Source organism: Physella acuta, unplaced genomic scaffold (assembly GCF_028476545.2).
Source record: "Physella acuta isolate Inbredline_101_S28 unplaced genomic scaffold, ASM2847654v3 ptg001978l, whole genome shotgun sequence".
Lineage (NCBI taxonomy): Eukaryota > Metazoa > Mollusca > Gastropoda > Physidae > Physella > Physella acuta.
Window position 1 is genome coordinate 157660 of NW_026733483.1, and position 13716 is coordinate 171375.

General features: G+C 37.3%; 1 protein-coding gene across 1 annotated transcript in view; it reads left to right on the top strand.

Annotated features, from left to right (window-relative positions):
- LOC131931478 (uncharacterized) overlaps positions 1–10921 on the top strand; it is a 57241-nt gene extending 46320 nt beyond the window's left edge. Inside the window, exons 19-24 of the mRNA XM_059288289.1 lie at positions 58–165; positions 3515–3689; positions 4011–4129; positions 5202–5278; positions 7404–7454; positions 8576–10921. Coding sequence (XP_059144272.1) covers positions 58–165; positions 3515–3689; positions 4011–4129; positions 5202–5278; positions 7404–7454; positions 8576–8685 — 640 coding nt within the window. The 3' untranslated portion in view covers positions 8686–10921. The remainder of the gene's footprint in view (positions 1–57; positions 166–3514; positions 3690–4010; positions 4130–5201; positions 5279–7403; positions 7455–8575) is intronic.
- The last annotated feature ends 2795 nt before the right edge of the window (positions 10922–13716 follow it).

A 13716-nucleotide genomic window follows, 5' to 3' on the forward strand; every position in this document is an offset into this window, starting at 1 on the left:
GGATCGGACCTTAAATAGTTTCGAATATGAAACTAAATATTTGATTTTTTTTTCCAGGGCGGAAAACTCGGAGATGCATTCGGTGAAAGAAAGTTCCAGAAGAGAGCAGCAGATTTTGTACAGAGAAAATGAGACCTTAACACGGAGGGTGGAGGAATTAGAGAGGTGAGTGAGACTTGGAGGGTGGTGGAGGTAGAGAGGTGATTGAGACTTGGAGGGTGGGGGAGGTAGAGAGGTGAGTGAGACTTGGAGGGTGGGGGGTAGGGAGGTAAGTGAGACTTGGAGGGTGGGGGAGGTAGAGAGGCGAGTGAGACGGAGGGTGGGGGAGGTAGAGAGGTGAGTGAGACTTGGAGGGTGGGGGAGGTAGAGAGGTGAGTGAGACGGGGGGTGGGAGAGGTAGAGAGGTGAGTGAGACTTGGAGGGTGGGGGAGGTAGAGAGGTGAGTGAGACTTGGAGGGTAGGGGAGGTAGAGAGGTGAGTGAGACTTGGAGGGTGGGGGGTAGGGAGGTAAGTGAGACTTGGAGGGTGGGGGAGGTAGAGAGGTGAGTGAGACGGAGGGTGGGGGGTAGGGAGGTGAGTGAGACGCAGGGTGGGGGAGGTAGAGAGGCGAGTGAGACGGAGGGTGGGGGAGGTAGAGAGGTGAGTGAGACTTGGAGGGTGGGGGGTAGGGAGGTGAGTGAGACTTAGAGGGTGGGGGAGGTAGAGAGGTGAGTGAGACGGAGGGTGGGAGAGGTAGAGAGGTGAGTGAGACGGAGGGTGGGGGAGGTAGAGAGGTGAGTGAGACTTGGAGGGTGGGGGAGGTAGAGAGGTGAGTGAGACTTGGAGGGTGGGGGAGGTAGAGAGGTGAGTGAGACGGAGGGTGGGGGAGGTAGAGAGGTGAGTGAGACTTGGAGGGTGGGGGAGGTAGAGAGGTGAGTGAAACTTGGAGGGTGGGGAGGGTAGAGAGGTGAGTGAAACTTGGAGGGTGGGGAGGGTAGAGAGGTGAGTGAGACTTGAATGGTTGAATGACAAGGGGAGAGAAACTAGAAGCAGTAGCGTAGATTGATGAGATGCTTCTCCTGACCGCACCCAGCAAGACTAAACTACCAATGAAGGTTGAAATAAAAACAGGAAACATGTTAGAACAAAGAAAACAGTGACAGAATTGTAAACAAAATTAATCATTGCTGCTTTTATTTTTAGTTTTTGTGAAAAAAAAAACCCGCAAGTTTCCTTTTAACAGAGCTGTGTGTCATTTGATAATGTTTGTTCACACACTCAAAGTTCCATAGTGAGTGATATTATGACTTAGTGTGTTGAGAGACTATGTGGCCAGTACACAGGTTATCTAAGAGAAACTTGACGTAGAACCTCAACACCAGAGGCGTATCCAGGTTTTCGTTGTAGGGTGAGCGAAAAGAGCAAAAAGAGGCGCCGAATTTATATATATATATATATATATATATATATATATATATATATATATATATATATATATATAATTACTAGCTCATTACTTCGGTATGATGTAAAATAAGTTGATAGTAGCACTCTGAAGAAATAAGAAAAAACACACAATGTAGGCCGACAAAGCAAAAAATGTACCAATCTGAACAAAACAAAAAAAAAATATATACACACACTACAACCAAAAACAATGAACGCAACACAATCTGTTTTGTAATTCTTGTAAAAAAATTTTTTTACATAATAATTCCTGGGACATTAATTAAGACAAGCGAAATAGGGGAAATAACTACTTTCTTAATATAAATATGTATATATCTACACATTTAATTACACATGTCAAAATAAATCAATAATTACTTTAAAGTATAATACAGTTGTTTAACACTATTCGTGTTTACAAACTTTTTTTTGTCTACAATCAGAATTAAATATATTGTCATAATAAATGCTAAAGTATCACAGCATAATGAAAGTTTTTAAAATCAGTGTTGGTATAAAACCACGATTTTCAGTATTTTAGATAAACATTCGGAATAATAGCCTACATTTAGCTAAAGGATCGGTCTTTTATTTCACATCGTACAATTATTAATTGGCTACTGCTTTTTGTGTTTTTTAGACATCATTTTTTTAACATAGTGATCAGGTATGGGTTAGATCACTATATTGCTCACACACCTTTTTACTGGTAATTGCAACAACAATATTCACAGAGTTTTACGTTTAAAAAGTTAATTTTCTGGCGGCATGGTACTTTGGTACACCATTACGCGTTTTCCCCAATGTACTTAACAGATGGGTTCGGGTGGGTTGGGGGGGGGGGGGTCAACTTCATTCACCACTGTCCGGTCACTTTAGGACAATCATCCAACCCAGTGCATACCTAGGTGTGACATTAATGTCGCTCTACACAATTGTGGTGGTGAGGTGTGTGTGTGGGGGGAGGGACGGGGACGGGGACGGGAATAACCAACTCAGAGTGAACATAGCGTCAGTTTTTAGATGACTGTTCTAAACATACATATTCAATTACACATGTATACTGATTCAGAAATAGATTTAAATAAGTAGAAGTGGTATTATGACAATAATTTTCTTTACAGAGGGGTCCATGGGGGGAGGGGGGTTGTAACTGTTTCATATAATTTGTAGTCGTAATCACTATCGCCCAAACTGTCATAATACTACTACTTCATCGTGATGGCGTTGTTGACCTTGTCAAAATTTCCCCCCCCCCCCCCCACCGCTACGCAGTTTGCACATAAGTAAATTTAAATAGAGGTGCCACATCAGTTGTATTTGTGTCTGTATTGTAATTTTAAAAAAAATAATTACACGATTCAAACTGTATATATAAAGTAATGATGTGTGAAGATTTATGTATAATATTTTCTAGATCAATTATTCTTAAGCAAATACATTATACAGTTGCCTTAAACTTAACACTCCTCTTGCCAAGTGGTACTACCCATAGAGGTTTTAAACATTGCATTGTAATGGTTATTTTTAGAATGATAAAATGATACAGCTGTTAATACGTGTTGTAAACGTAGACGCTACTAGACTAGTACAATTATGCTTAAATGCTGCATGAAAAGAAATCTTGTGATTTACATAGACATAGTAAAAAGGTGTGTGAGCAATATAGTGATCTAACCCATACCTGATCACCATGTTAAAAAATGATCTTTAAAGAACACAAAAAGCAGTTGTTAATTAAAAAATGTACGATCTGAACTAAAAGACCGATCTTTTAGCTAAATGTAGGCTATTATTCCGAATGTTTATCTAATATATAGAAAATCGTGGTTTTATACCAACACTGATTTTAAAAAAAACTTTCATTATGCTGTAATACTTTAGTTGTCACAACCGAAAATAATTTTCTAACAAAAATCATTGTTTAAAACTGAGTTTAAAAAGTTTCCAAAAAGGCGCCACTTTGCTGAAAATGGCCAGAGGGGGAGCGGCTGCTCTCCCTACTCCCCCCCCCCCACCCCTGCATACGCTACTGCTCAACACATTCTTGACTTACCCAATGTGTTACCTTGTGTCATGTCGGCAGGCTGATGTCGGAAAATCCTGGCACCTGGGCGCTCTACGACCCCCGGAGACACGACGGTTACGGTCAGCAAGACATATCCCCCCGGGGGTCACCCGTCAATGTTGGATACAACAGTCCGCCCAACCGCTCGAGTGTTGGATACAACAGTCCTCCGAATCGCAACGTGTTTCGTCCTGTAAGTTTTTATTTCCTGACCAGTCAATAAACGGGGTTTGTGGGCAAATCTTTTCTAATGTGACGCCTTATCTTTTCTATTGTAAATAGGCGACGAATGTATGTATATATATATATATATATATATATATATATATATATATATATATATATATATATTTATATATATATATATATATGTATATGTATATATATATATATATATATATATATATATATATATATATATATATATATATATATATATATATATATATACATATTTATATATATAATGTATCAATACCTTAAGTAACGAGAAATGAATATTTGAATACAACAGATTGGTGTCTCTGGTCCAAATGGTGTTGGGCCACCCAAAAATGTATCACCTGTCGCCCACAACCAACCCATGCGGCCCCCTCACAGGTTGTCTGACCACGTGACCAGACCAGCACCCAGGTAAAGTACTCACCTACATATCACGTGCCAATATCGGAGTGGGTATGTCAGTGCCTTCGTTACAAAATTGTAAATACTACTATGTTTCAGTACAAAAAAAATTAATACAGTAAGTGATACACGACAGCACTTTGTTATTACATTTGTATATTCATAGAACAGGAATTTATAGAAAAAGCTCATTATCAATAATAAATACCCATTGGCAAGCAATTAAAATTGTGTAACCAAATTGGCAATTAATTAAAATTGCGTAACCAAATTGGCAATTAATTAAAATTGTGTAACCAAATTGGCAATTAATTAAAATTGTGTAACCAAATTGGCAATTAATTAAAATTGTGTAACCAAATTGGCAATTAATTAAAATTGTGTAACCAAATTGGCAATTAATTAAAATTGTGTAACCATATTGGCAATTAATTAAAATTGTGTAACCAAATTGGCAATTAATTAAAATTGTGTAACCAAATTGGCAATTAATTAAAATTGTGTAACCATATTGGCAATTAATTAAAATTGTGTAACCAAATTGGCAATTAATTAAAATTGTGTAACCAAATTAGCAATTAATTAAAATTGTGTAACCAAATTGGCAGTTAATTAAAATTGTGTAACCAAATTGGCAAGCAATTAAAATTGTGTAACCAAATTGGCAAGCAAGTAAAATTGTGTAACCAAATTGGCAAGCAATTAAAATTGTGTAACCAAATTGGCAATTAATTAAAATTGTGTAACCAAATTGGCAAGCAATTAAAATTGTGTAGCCAAATTGGCAAGCAATTAAAATTGTGTAACCAAATAGGCAAGCAATTAAAATTGTGTAACCAAATTGGCAAGCAATTAAAATTGTGTAACCTAATTAGCAAGCAATTAAAATAGTGTAACCTAATTTGCAAGCAATTAAAATTGTATAATCTAATTAGCAAGCAATTAAAACTGTGTTAACCTAATTAGCAAGCAATTGAAATTGTGTAACCTAATAAGCAAGCAATTAAAATTGTGTAACCTAATTAAAAAGCAATTAAAATTGTGTAATGATCTCTGAAACAAAACATTGCCCACACTCCAGGCCTATCGAGTACGTGGAGACAAACTACAACAACGAACGTACGTCACCACGGCAGCCGGTGGTCGCTAGACAAGGAGGTAAGAACTTTGATTTACATGTAAGAGCTTACATATTCATTTGTCTTACATTGAGTGCTTACATATTCGTTTGTCTTACATTATGTGCTTACATATTCGTTTGTCTTACATTGTGTGCTTACATATTCGTTTGTCTTACATTGTTTGATTACAAAGCCATTTGTCTTATATTGTGTCTGTTTCTACATTCCTAAATAAATTATTGTTTCACTTAATCCTTAACTTACGCAGATTTGTCTACTATTTCCTAGATTTTATATCCTGCATGTATGATAAAGTGTAAATATCTATACCCCCCTTATGATGTTTTTATCATGATAATTCAGTCTCTATGTACATGACACCAGCGGTTAAATAAACCCATGTGTTTTATGTTGTTACATTTTACATTGTGTTGTATGACGTTTTATTCAGTCTGTTTTTACTGAAGTGTTGTAACATTTTTATCTGGCTCATTTGGATTTCTATAGATGGGAGACCCAGGTCAGCCACGTGACATTCAATTTCGGTGTTCTCGTGTTTTTTTTTTTTATTTTAATATTCTCACGATAATAAATGTTGATTTTTCATGTTTTTAAATCTTCTTGTTCTCACGATTTTTAATGTTGATGTTGATGTTTTTAAATTTTAATATTCCCACGATAATAAATGTTGATTGACTCATGTTTTTAAATTATAATGTTCTTACGAGTTCTAATGTTGATGTTCTGATGTTTTTAAATTTTCATGTTCTCACTATAAAAAATGTTGATGTTTTTAAATTTTTAAATTTTTATTTTCTCACGATTTCTAATGTTGATATTTTCATGTATTTTTAAATTTTTATTTTATCACGATTTCTAATGTTAATGTTTTTATGTTTTTAATTTTTTATGTTCTCACGATAAAAAAAATGTTGATTTTCTCATGTTTTTAAATTCTAATGTTCTTACGATGTTTAAAGTTGATGTTCTCGTGAGTTTTGAATTTACATGGTTTTTTCCTTGAGCACAATTTTTTTTATATACGCAAGCATTTTTCAGTGCTTATAATATTATCACTTTTGAATGTACAGCAACTTGAATTCACATTTAGATCTACACATTTTTAAATCTGTGGCTTTTAACGTTAGTTACGTCGCCATCTTTGTGGGCACGATGGTCATCATTTGATGTGTTTACTATTTTTACTGAATTCTTTTCACCAAAATTATTTAGCTAGTATTTTTACTGTCCAACTTTTTATCGCCAAATATTTTACGACCAAATATTTTAAATAAGATTTTCTTTACTTTTTTTTAACCTAATCACACTTTCCGCTCAAACAACTATACCAAAGCTATTTTATCCCCTATTGACTGATAAATATTTTCACCAAAACTATTTTAACCAAAAACATTTTTTAAAGTTTGAATTTTTTTACAATCAGATATGCCTACAATCAAATAATATTACAATGGATTTCAGGAACTATTAAATTTCTTGATACAAACAAATACGTTTTTCCGATAATATTTTTCCAATCGGATATTTTTAAAATAATAAAACAGTTTCACCGTCAAGTAGTTTTCCCATTGTAATCATATGTTTGCCCAAATAAATGAGGTGGGAAATTGTAGCTGAGCATTGACGTATTTCATTAAATCTGTTTTTTTTTAAATTGATCAGTAGATTTACATGCATAATTTTAGCCAGTTGTGAGTTTTAAAATCTTACTGGTCATCAGGTAATACAAGTCGAGCGGGGCGAAAAAAAACTAATGTAATTTTTATTTTGAATATTTTTTTTTTACCATACAACTTGGTGTTTTTTGTTAACAAACACAAATTTGACAGACCTGGTCCAAATTATAGCAATGTTTTTAGTTCTCACTAAATAGACCTTTCAATTTATTTCTACGCCTTTTTTCTGTTTTTAAAATCATTTATTTGATGTGTCTCTCCTTTATGGAGTCTTTAGATTGATTTAATGTTTGTAAAATTGTTTCGCATGATTCTTATTTTTAATTATGTTTCATATTTCGAATTTTTGTATCCATTTTAATTAAAAGAGTGTTTGATGTTAAAAAAATCATTGATATAATCTCCCACACAAAGTTAGCGTCTCATCTTGCCCCACGTGACCTTTGTTTTGGTTTCCATCCACAGTCGTCTCCCATCGTCCACTTGACCGGAAGTTGTCACAGGTATCACAGACAGGTAGGTCATCCTGGGGTATACGCTGCTGTGGTGTAGGAGGGGGGTGCATTGGTGTAGGAGGTGGGGAGGGGTGCATTGGAGTAGGAGGTGGGGTGCATTGGTGTAGGAGGTGGGGGGGGGAGCATGTGTGTAGGAGGTGGGGGTGCATTGGTGTAGGAGCTGGGGTGCATTGGTGTAGGTGGTGTGGGGTGCATTGGTGTAGGTGGTGGGGTGCATTGGTGTAGGAGGTGGGGTGCATTGGTGTAGGAGGTGGGGGTGCATTGGTGTAGGAGCTGGGGTGCATTGGTGTAGTAGGTGGGGGGGTGTGCATTGGTGTAGGAGGTGGGGGGGAGCATGTGTGTAGGAGGTGGGGGTGCATTGGTGTAGGAGCTGGGGTGCATTGGTGTAGGAGGTGGGGTGCATTGGTGTAGGAGGTGGGGGTGCATTGGTGTAGGAGCTGGGGTGCATTGGTGTAGGTGGTGTGGGGTGCATTGGTGTAGGTGGTGGGGTGCATTGGTGTAGGAGGTGGGGTGCATTGGTGTAGGAGGTGGGGGTGCATTGGTGTAGGAGCTGGGGTGCATTGGTGTAGTAGGTGGGGGGGGGGAGCATGTGTGTAGGAGGTGGGGGGGGGAGCATGTGTGTAGGAGGTGGGGGTGCATTGGTGTAGGAGCTGGGGTGCATTGGTGTAGTAGGTGGGGGGGAGCATGTGTGTAGGAGGTGGGGGTGCATTGGTGTAGGAGCTGGGGTGCATTGGTGTAGTAGGTGGGGGGGAGCATGTGTGTAGGAGGTGGGGGTGCATTGGTGTCAGAGGTGGGGGTGCATTTGTGTAGGTAGACACTGCTTCTATATAAATAACTTTAGAAATCTCTATGATAAAATCTCATGCTAACATTAGTTACTAGCAACATTATTAACATTGATAATACTAAATATATGTTTACGTAAATAATCGTTTGTATAAAGCAAGTGGAAACTTGTCATTTTTATCACCAAGCAAATGTTTTAAACATTCTAATTAGAGTGAATGATTGTACCTGTTATAAGCTATTTCTACCCATGTATTCATATTGTTGAGTTCAATATACTGGGTAAGTTTTACAAAAAGTTGTTCCACTATAAGCAGAAAGTTTTTTCTCCAACAGAACTGAACGAGCTGCTGCGGAAAGATCTGGAAGATTTGGACGGGGAGATAGAGCAGCAGACGAGAATAGCTCACACGTCACGTGGTGTTCCTACAGCCAATCACAGATGATTTGGGCCGTTTGTTTTTGTTACATGTGTAAAAATGTTACGATGTTGTGTTACCTTGTGAGTTGTAGTTGCAAGTTGATGTTTGTGAGTTGTAGTTGCAAGTTGATGTTTGTGAGTTGTAGTTGCAAGTTGATGTTTGTGAGTTGTAGTTGCAAGTTGATGTTTGTGAGTTGTAGTTACAAGTTGATGTTTGTGAGTTATAGTTACAAGTTGATGTTTGTGAGTTATAGTTGCAAGTTGATGTTTGTGAGTTGTAGTTGCAAGTTGATGTTTGTGAGTTGTAGTTGCAAGTTGATGTTTGTGAGTTGTAGTTGCAAGTTGATGTTTGTGAGTTGTAGTTGCAAGTTGATGTTTGTGAGTTGTAGTTACAAGTTGATGTTTGTGAGTTTTAGTTACAAGTTGATGTTTGTGAGTTGTAGTTACAAGTTGATGTTTGTGAGTTGTAGTTGCAAGTTGATGTTTGTGAGTTGTAGTTGCAAGTTGATGTTTGTGAGTTATAGTTGCAAGTTGATGTTTGTGAGTTGTAGTTGCAAGTTGATGTTTGTGAGTTGTAGTTGCAATTTGATGTTGCTGAAATGACGAGATCAGTTTGTACTGATGAGTGTGTGTTGTGATAATAATTTGTTGACATTTTGTGATATCAATGTTTAACAACAGATGCGGGGTTACTGTGATAACAATTGTTAACAATTCATTCACGGAAATGCTTGTTACTCAAAGAATGTGCGAATGGCAATTTGTGTTTCTGTTAAAATGTTAATACTCATCTTAGTTTTAGTAAGAGGTTGTAGATTAACTTAAGGCAAAATCGCTGTATACAATGAGAAAACTAAAAAAAAAACTTCTGAAATTGAAAACCAGTTAACTTCATTCTAAGCTAAAAGCTAAAAAAAAACTTGTACTAATTATATATTTTAAAATAGCTTTAGTTAGTTGTTAATCTGAGAATAAAACTGACTTCTTTACACAATTTAAACGTGTACAAAAATTATCGTGCTAATACAGATAGCTTTTGGGACGGCGTGGCCTAGCGATAGAGCGTTAAACTGCTAACCCAAAAGTTTCGAGTTCGAATCTGGGTTCAAGTCAGTAGAACGTCCCTGAGTCCACCCAGATCTGATGGGTGCCTAACTCACGTTAGGGAAAGTACAGGCGGCCGAGGTCACAGAAACAGATGAACTCTACTTCATTTCCCCCATGGACTGTCAGGTTCAAATAGGGAACTTTCCATTTTTTTGCTAAAAAGTTTCAGAAAGCCCAGATGTCACATTAAATATCTTAAATATTTTAATTTATTTACTTTATCATATAATGTATTCGTCTGGCATTGTTATACAACGTGTGTCATACATTGTTATATAATTGTATACATATAATATACACGTTTTACATTGTTATAAATTGTATACATGTATACAAAATGTATATGAACATTCTAATATTTTCTTGATGTAAATGTAATGACAGCCATGCTTTAATGTAACAAAGAGCGGATTTATTTTGTTAACGACTTGGTCAAAGACAGAGCCGCTAAAAACCGAGTCCGATGGAGAGGTGTGGTTGCAGCCCCTTGCTCCCCTAGAGAGGCGTGGCTTCAGCCCCTTGCTCCCCTGGAGAGGTGTGGTTGCAGCCCCTTGCTCCCCTGGAGAGGCGTGGCTTCAGCCCCTTGCTCCCCTGGAGAGGTGTGGTTGCAGCCCCTTGCTCCCCTACAGAGGCGTGGCTTCAGCCCCTTGCTCCCCCGGAGAGGTGTGGTTGCAGCCCCTTGCTCCCCTGGAGAGGTGTGGCTTCAGCCCCTTGCTCCCCTGGAGAGGTGTGGTTGCAGCCCCTTGCCCCCCTACAGAGGCGTGGCTTCAGCCCCTTGCTCCCCTGGAAAGGTGTGGCTTCAGCCCCTTGCTCCCCTAGGGGCCATAAAAATGACGTGACCAAAGAAAAGACAATGAATGAGATGAACACACAATTTGTAGTTCTGAGAAAACTTTCTGGTTTGTATGTGATGAAGTGTATGACTCATTATTTTTTTTGTTATCATAAAGTAATCTAAAGTCAGGTGCATAAATCATATACTCCCATTTGACTAATTATGTGATATGTACTTATGTTTTGTCTGAAAACATCTTATATAAATATTATGTTGCCATTTACACATTCCAATTGAAAACAAACATATCACGCAACACAAATGTTGTTTTATACTTAATCTAATGACGTAGTGATGTCCACACGATAATACATTTATTTATAAACAGATGTTATTAGTTATTTTAGTGTTATTTTTTGTTGTGTTTGTTGTGTATTTGTTGTGTGTTTGTTGTGTGTTTGTTGTGTGTTTGTTGTGTGTTTGTTGTGCGTTCGTTGTGTATCCGTTGTGTTTGTTGTGTGTTTGTTGTGTGTTTGTTGTGTGTTTGTTGTGTGTTTGTTGGGTATCCGTTGTATTTGTTGTGTGTTTGTTGTGTGTTTGTTGTGTGTCCTCAGGTGTGCCACCAGGTGTTCTAGTTTGTAGCCACGTTTATGTGTTTGTTTTCTCAAATTCCTCAGAAGATCAAACGCGTGGCCGTGTGACCGCCTACCTTAAAGAGAGCATTGCTTGTCATGTTCTGATATATCTGTCCATGTATTCTCTTATCTGTATTTGTTCTTTGCTCATGTGTGTTCTTTTTGCGTGCCGAGTGTTTGCTCTTACGACTGATAATCCAAATCATATCCAAGTCACTACATGGAAAATAAGTTTAAATTTTTAAAATTTATTTTAAGAAAAACAATCGGTGCATAATTTTCTGAACGTTGTCGATCTTACAAACGTCAAGTTTATCCATCCATCAAATATTGTCATTAACATCCAATATTGTCAGTTAACTAAATTATACTTTGGACAAAAAGTCAACGAATGCAGTGAGAAATGACACAAGAATTACTGACGTAGTACTCAATTTAATTGTTACAATAAACAAAAAAGCGAAACAAATATAGGGGACAACAAGTCTGTATGTACAGTAAATAGAGTCGGTTACATAACAATAGAAAACATGTTGTATGCGACGGTAGGTGTATAGACACTAAATGTCAAATCTGAGGATAGGAAACATCATTCAGACAGATTATAACGTTAAAATAGCAATCATTCAAACAGACAATAACGTTAAAAATTGACAAACATTCAAATATATTATAACATTAAAACTAATAATCATTCAGAATATACCGTTAAAATTAGCTATCATTCTGAATATAAAGTTATAATTAGCAATAATTTAGAATATAAAGTTAAAATGTGTAATCTTCAAACTTGTTGCAACTTTAAACTTGACAATTATTCAGAATATAACGTTAAAATTGACGCTTATTCAAATATATTATAACAGCGAAACTGACAACCATTCAAACAGATTATAAATTTAAAATAAAGAATCAATTTAAACAGATAATTAAAAAAGTATCAGTTATTTTAAAATGTATATTTTAAATACTTAAAATCATACAAACCGTGTTGGCTTATGAGTACTGAAATGTTCAGTTTGTTTTTAAAATTATTTACATATATACACCTTGGTATATACACTAAACAATGTATGTACTTTAACTTTTTAATAACCCTAATCAAAAGGAAATGTTATGGTTGGGGTTAGGTTAAGGGTTAGCGAATTCCTAACGAAAGTACTTTATTGATTTCATATATAATAAGTATCCTTGAAAGACCGATATTTATCATGCGGTGGGGGGTTATGTTGGGGAGGGGATATACTTGGGAGTAAGTGTCCGGGTAGGGGGTCGTGTTAATATCTTAGAGCCAGATCCAGTATAGTTTGTTTAATCCAAACTCCTTGGGCTAACAGTTGTGACAAGTTTCTCTTCATCGTATAAAGCCCTCAATTTGCCCCGATGTAGCCCCTCTATGTTAGCTACATCTAGCTAGTTTAGCCCTGGGATTATAGCCCCCCTTTATTGTAGCCCCTTTTTGTAGCCCGTTTTAGCCCATTGGCTTTAGCCCGACTGGTGAATGCTCCAACAATGACGTCAGCTTTAGGCTGTATGCAGTGGCGTAGCGAGATCGGGTGTCACCAGGTGCGGCACTTAATGGTGTCACCCCCGTAAATGGTGTCACCCGTAAATGGTCCGCACCCCCGCTCCCCCCCCCCCCCCTTCGCTACGCCTCTGTCTGTATGCGCACGTTAGCGCAATGCAATATTTTGAGTTTACTTCCATTCAAGAATAGTCTAACAATGCTATCGTCTATTGCTTCGTGATTGTGCGTCTGAAATCAATAGAAATAATTTTTTTTCAAAGAGTAATTAGTAATTAGGATTAATACAAAATAAAGAAGCGAGGATAAAACTACAATATAAATTGAAAAACACACACAGTAGCAGAATGTAACAGTAAGTTTGTATCAAACTAAAACAAAGTCAAATCAAACAATGTTCTATGTACAAGGTAATCATAAGAACACATTGGATTGTTGGTATTTGGAGTTGTTCAGAGATCTCAAATTAATTGAATGCGTGTGTTGATACATAGCAACATGACATGCATTTATGCAGGTATTTACACTACAGTTAATGCTATGAATAACCCAGCAGCTAGCTGTGAAGTTGAATCATACAGCTAATGACGCTAGCTGTGAAGTCGTATTCTGCAGCTAATGACGCTAGTTGTGGAGTCGTATTCTGCAGCTAATGACGCTAGTTGTGGAGTCGTATCCTGCAGCTAATAACGCTAGTTGTCAAGTCGTATTCTGCAGCTAATGACGCTAGTTGTCAAGTCGTATTCTGCAGCTAATGACACTAGCCGAGGAATCATATCCTGCAGCTGACGCTAGCTGTGGAGTCGTATCCTGCAGTTGACGCTGTTCTGAATATGCTGAAACCTCCCATTCGTTATGGTTAAAGGCACATGTTGTTTCAGCTGAACATCAAGTAATCGAGAATTGTGTAGACTCATGTTGATATGCAGCAAATACTGGATATGTATGACTCGCATAGTGACCAATGTCCTGTCAAACACAGGAGACGAAGTACAATATCACAAGAGACAAGGT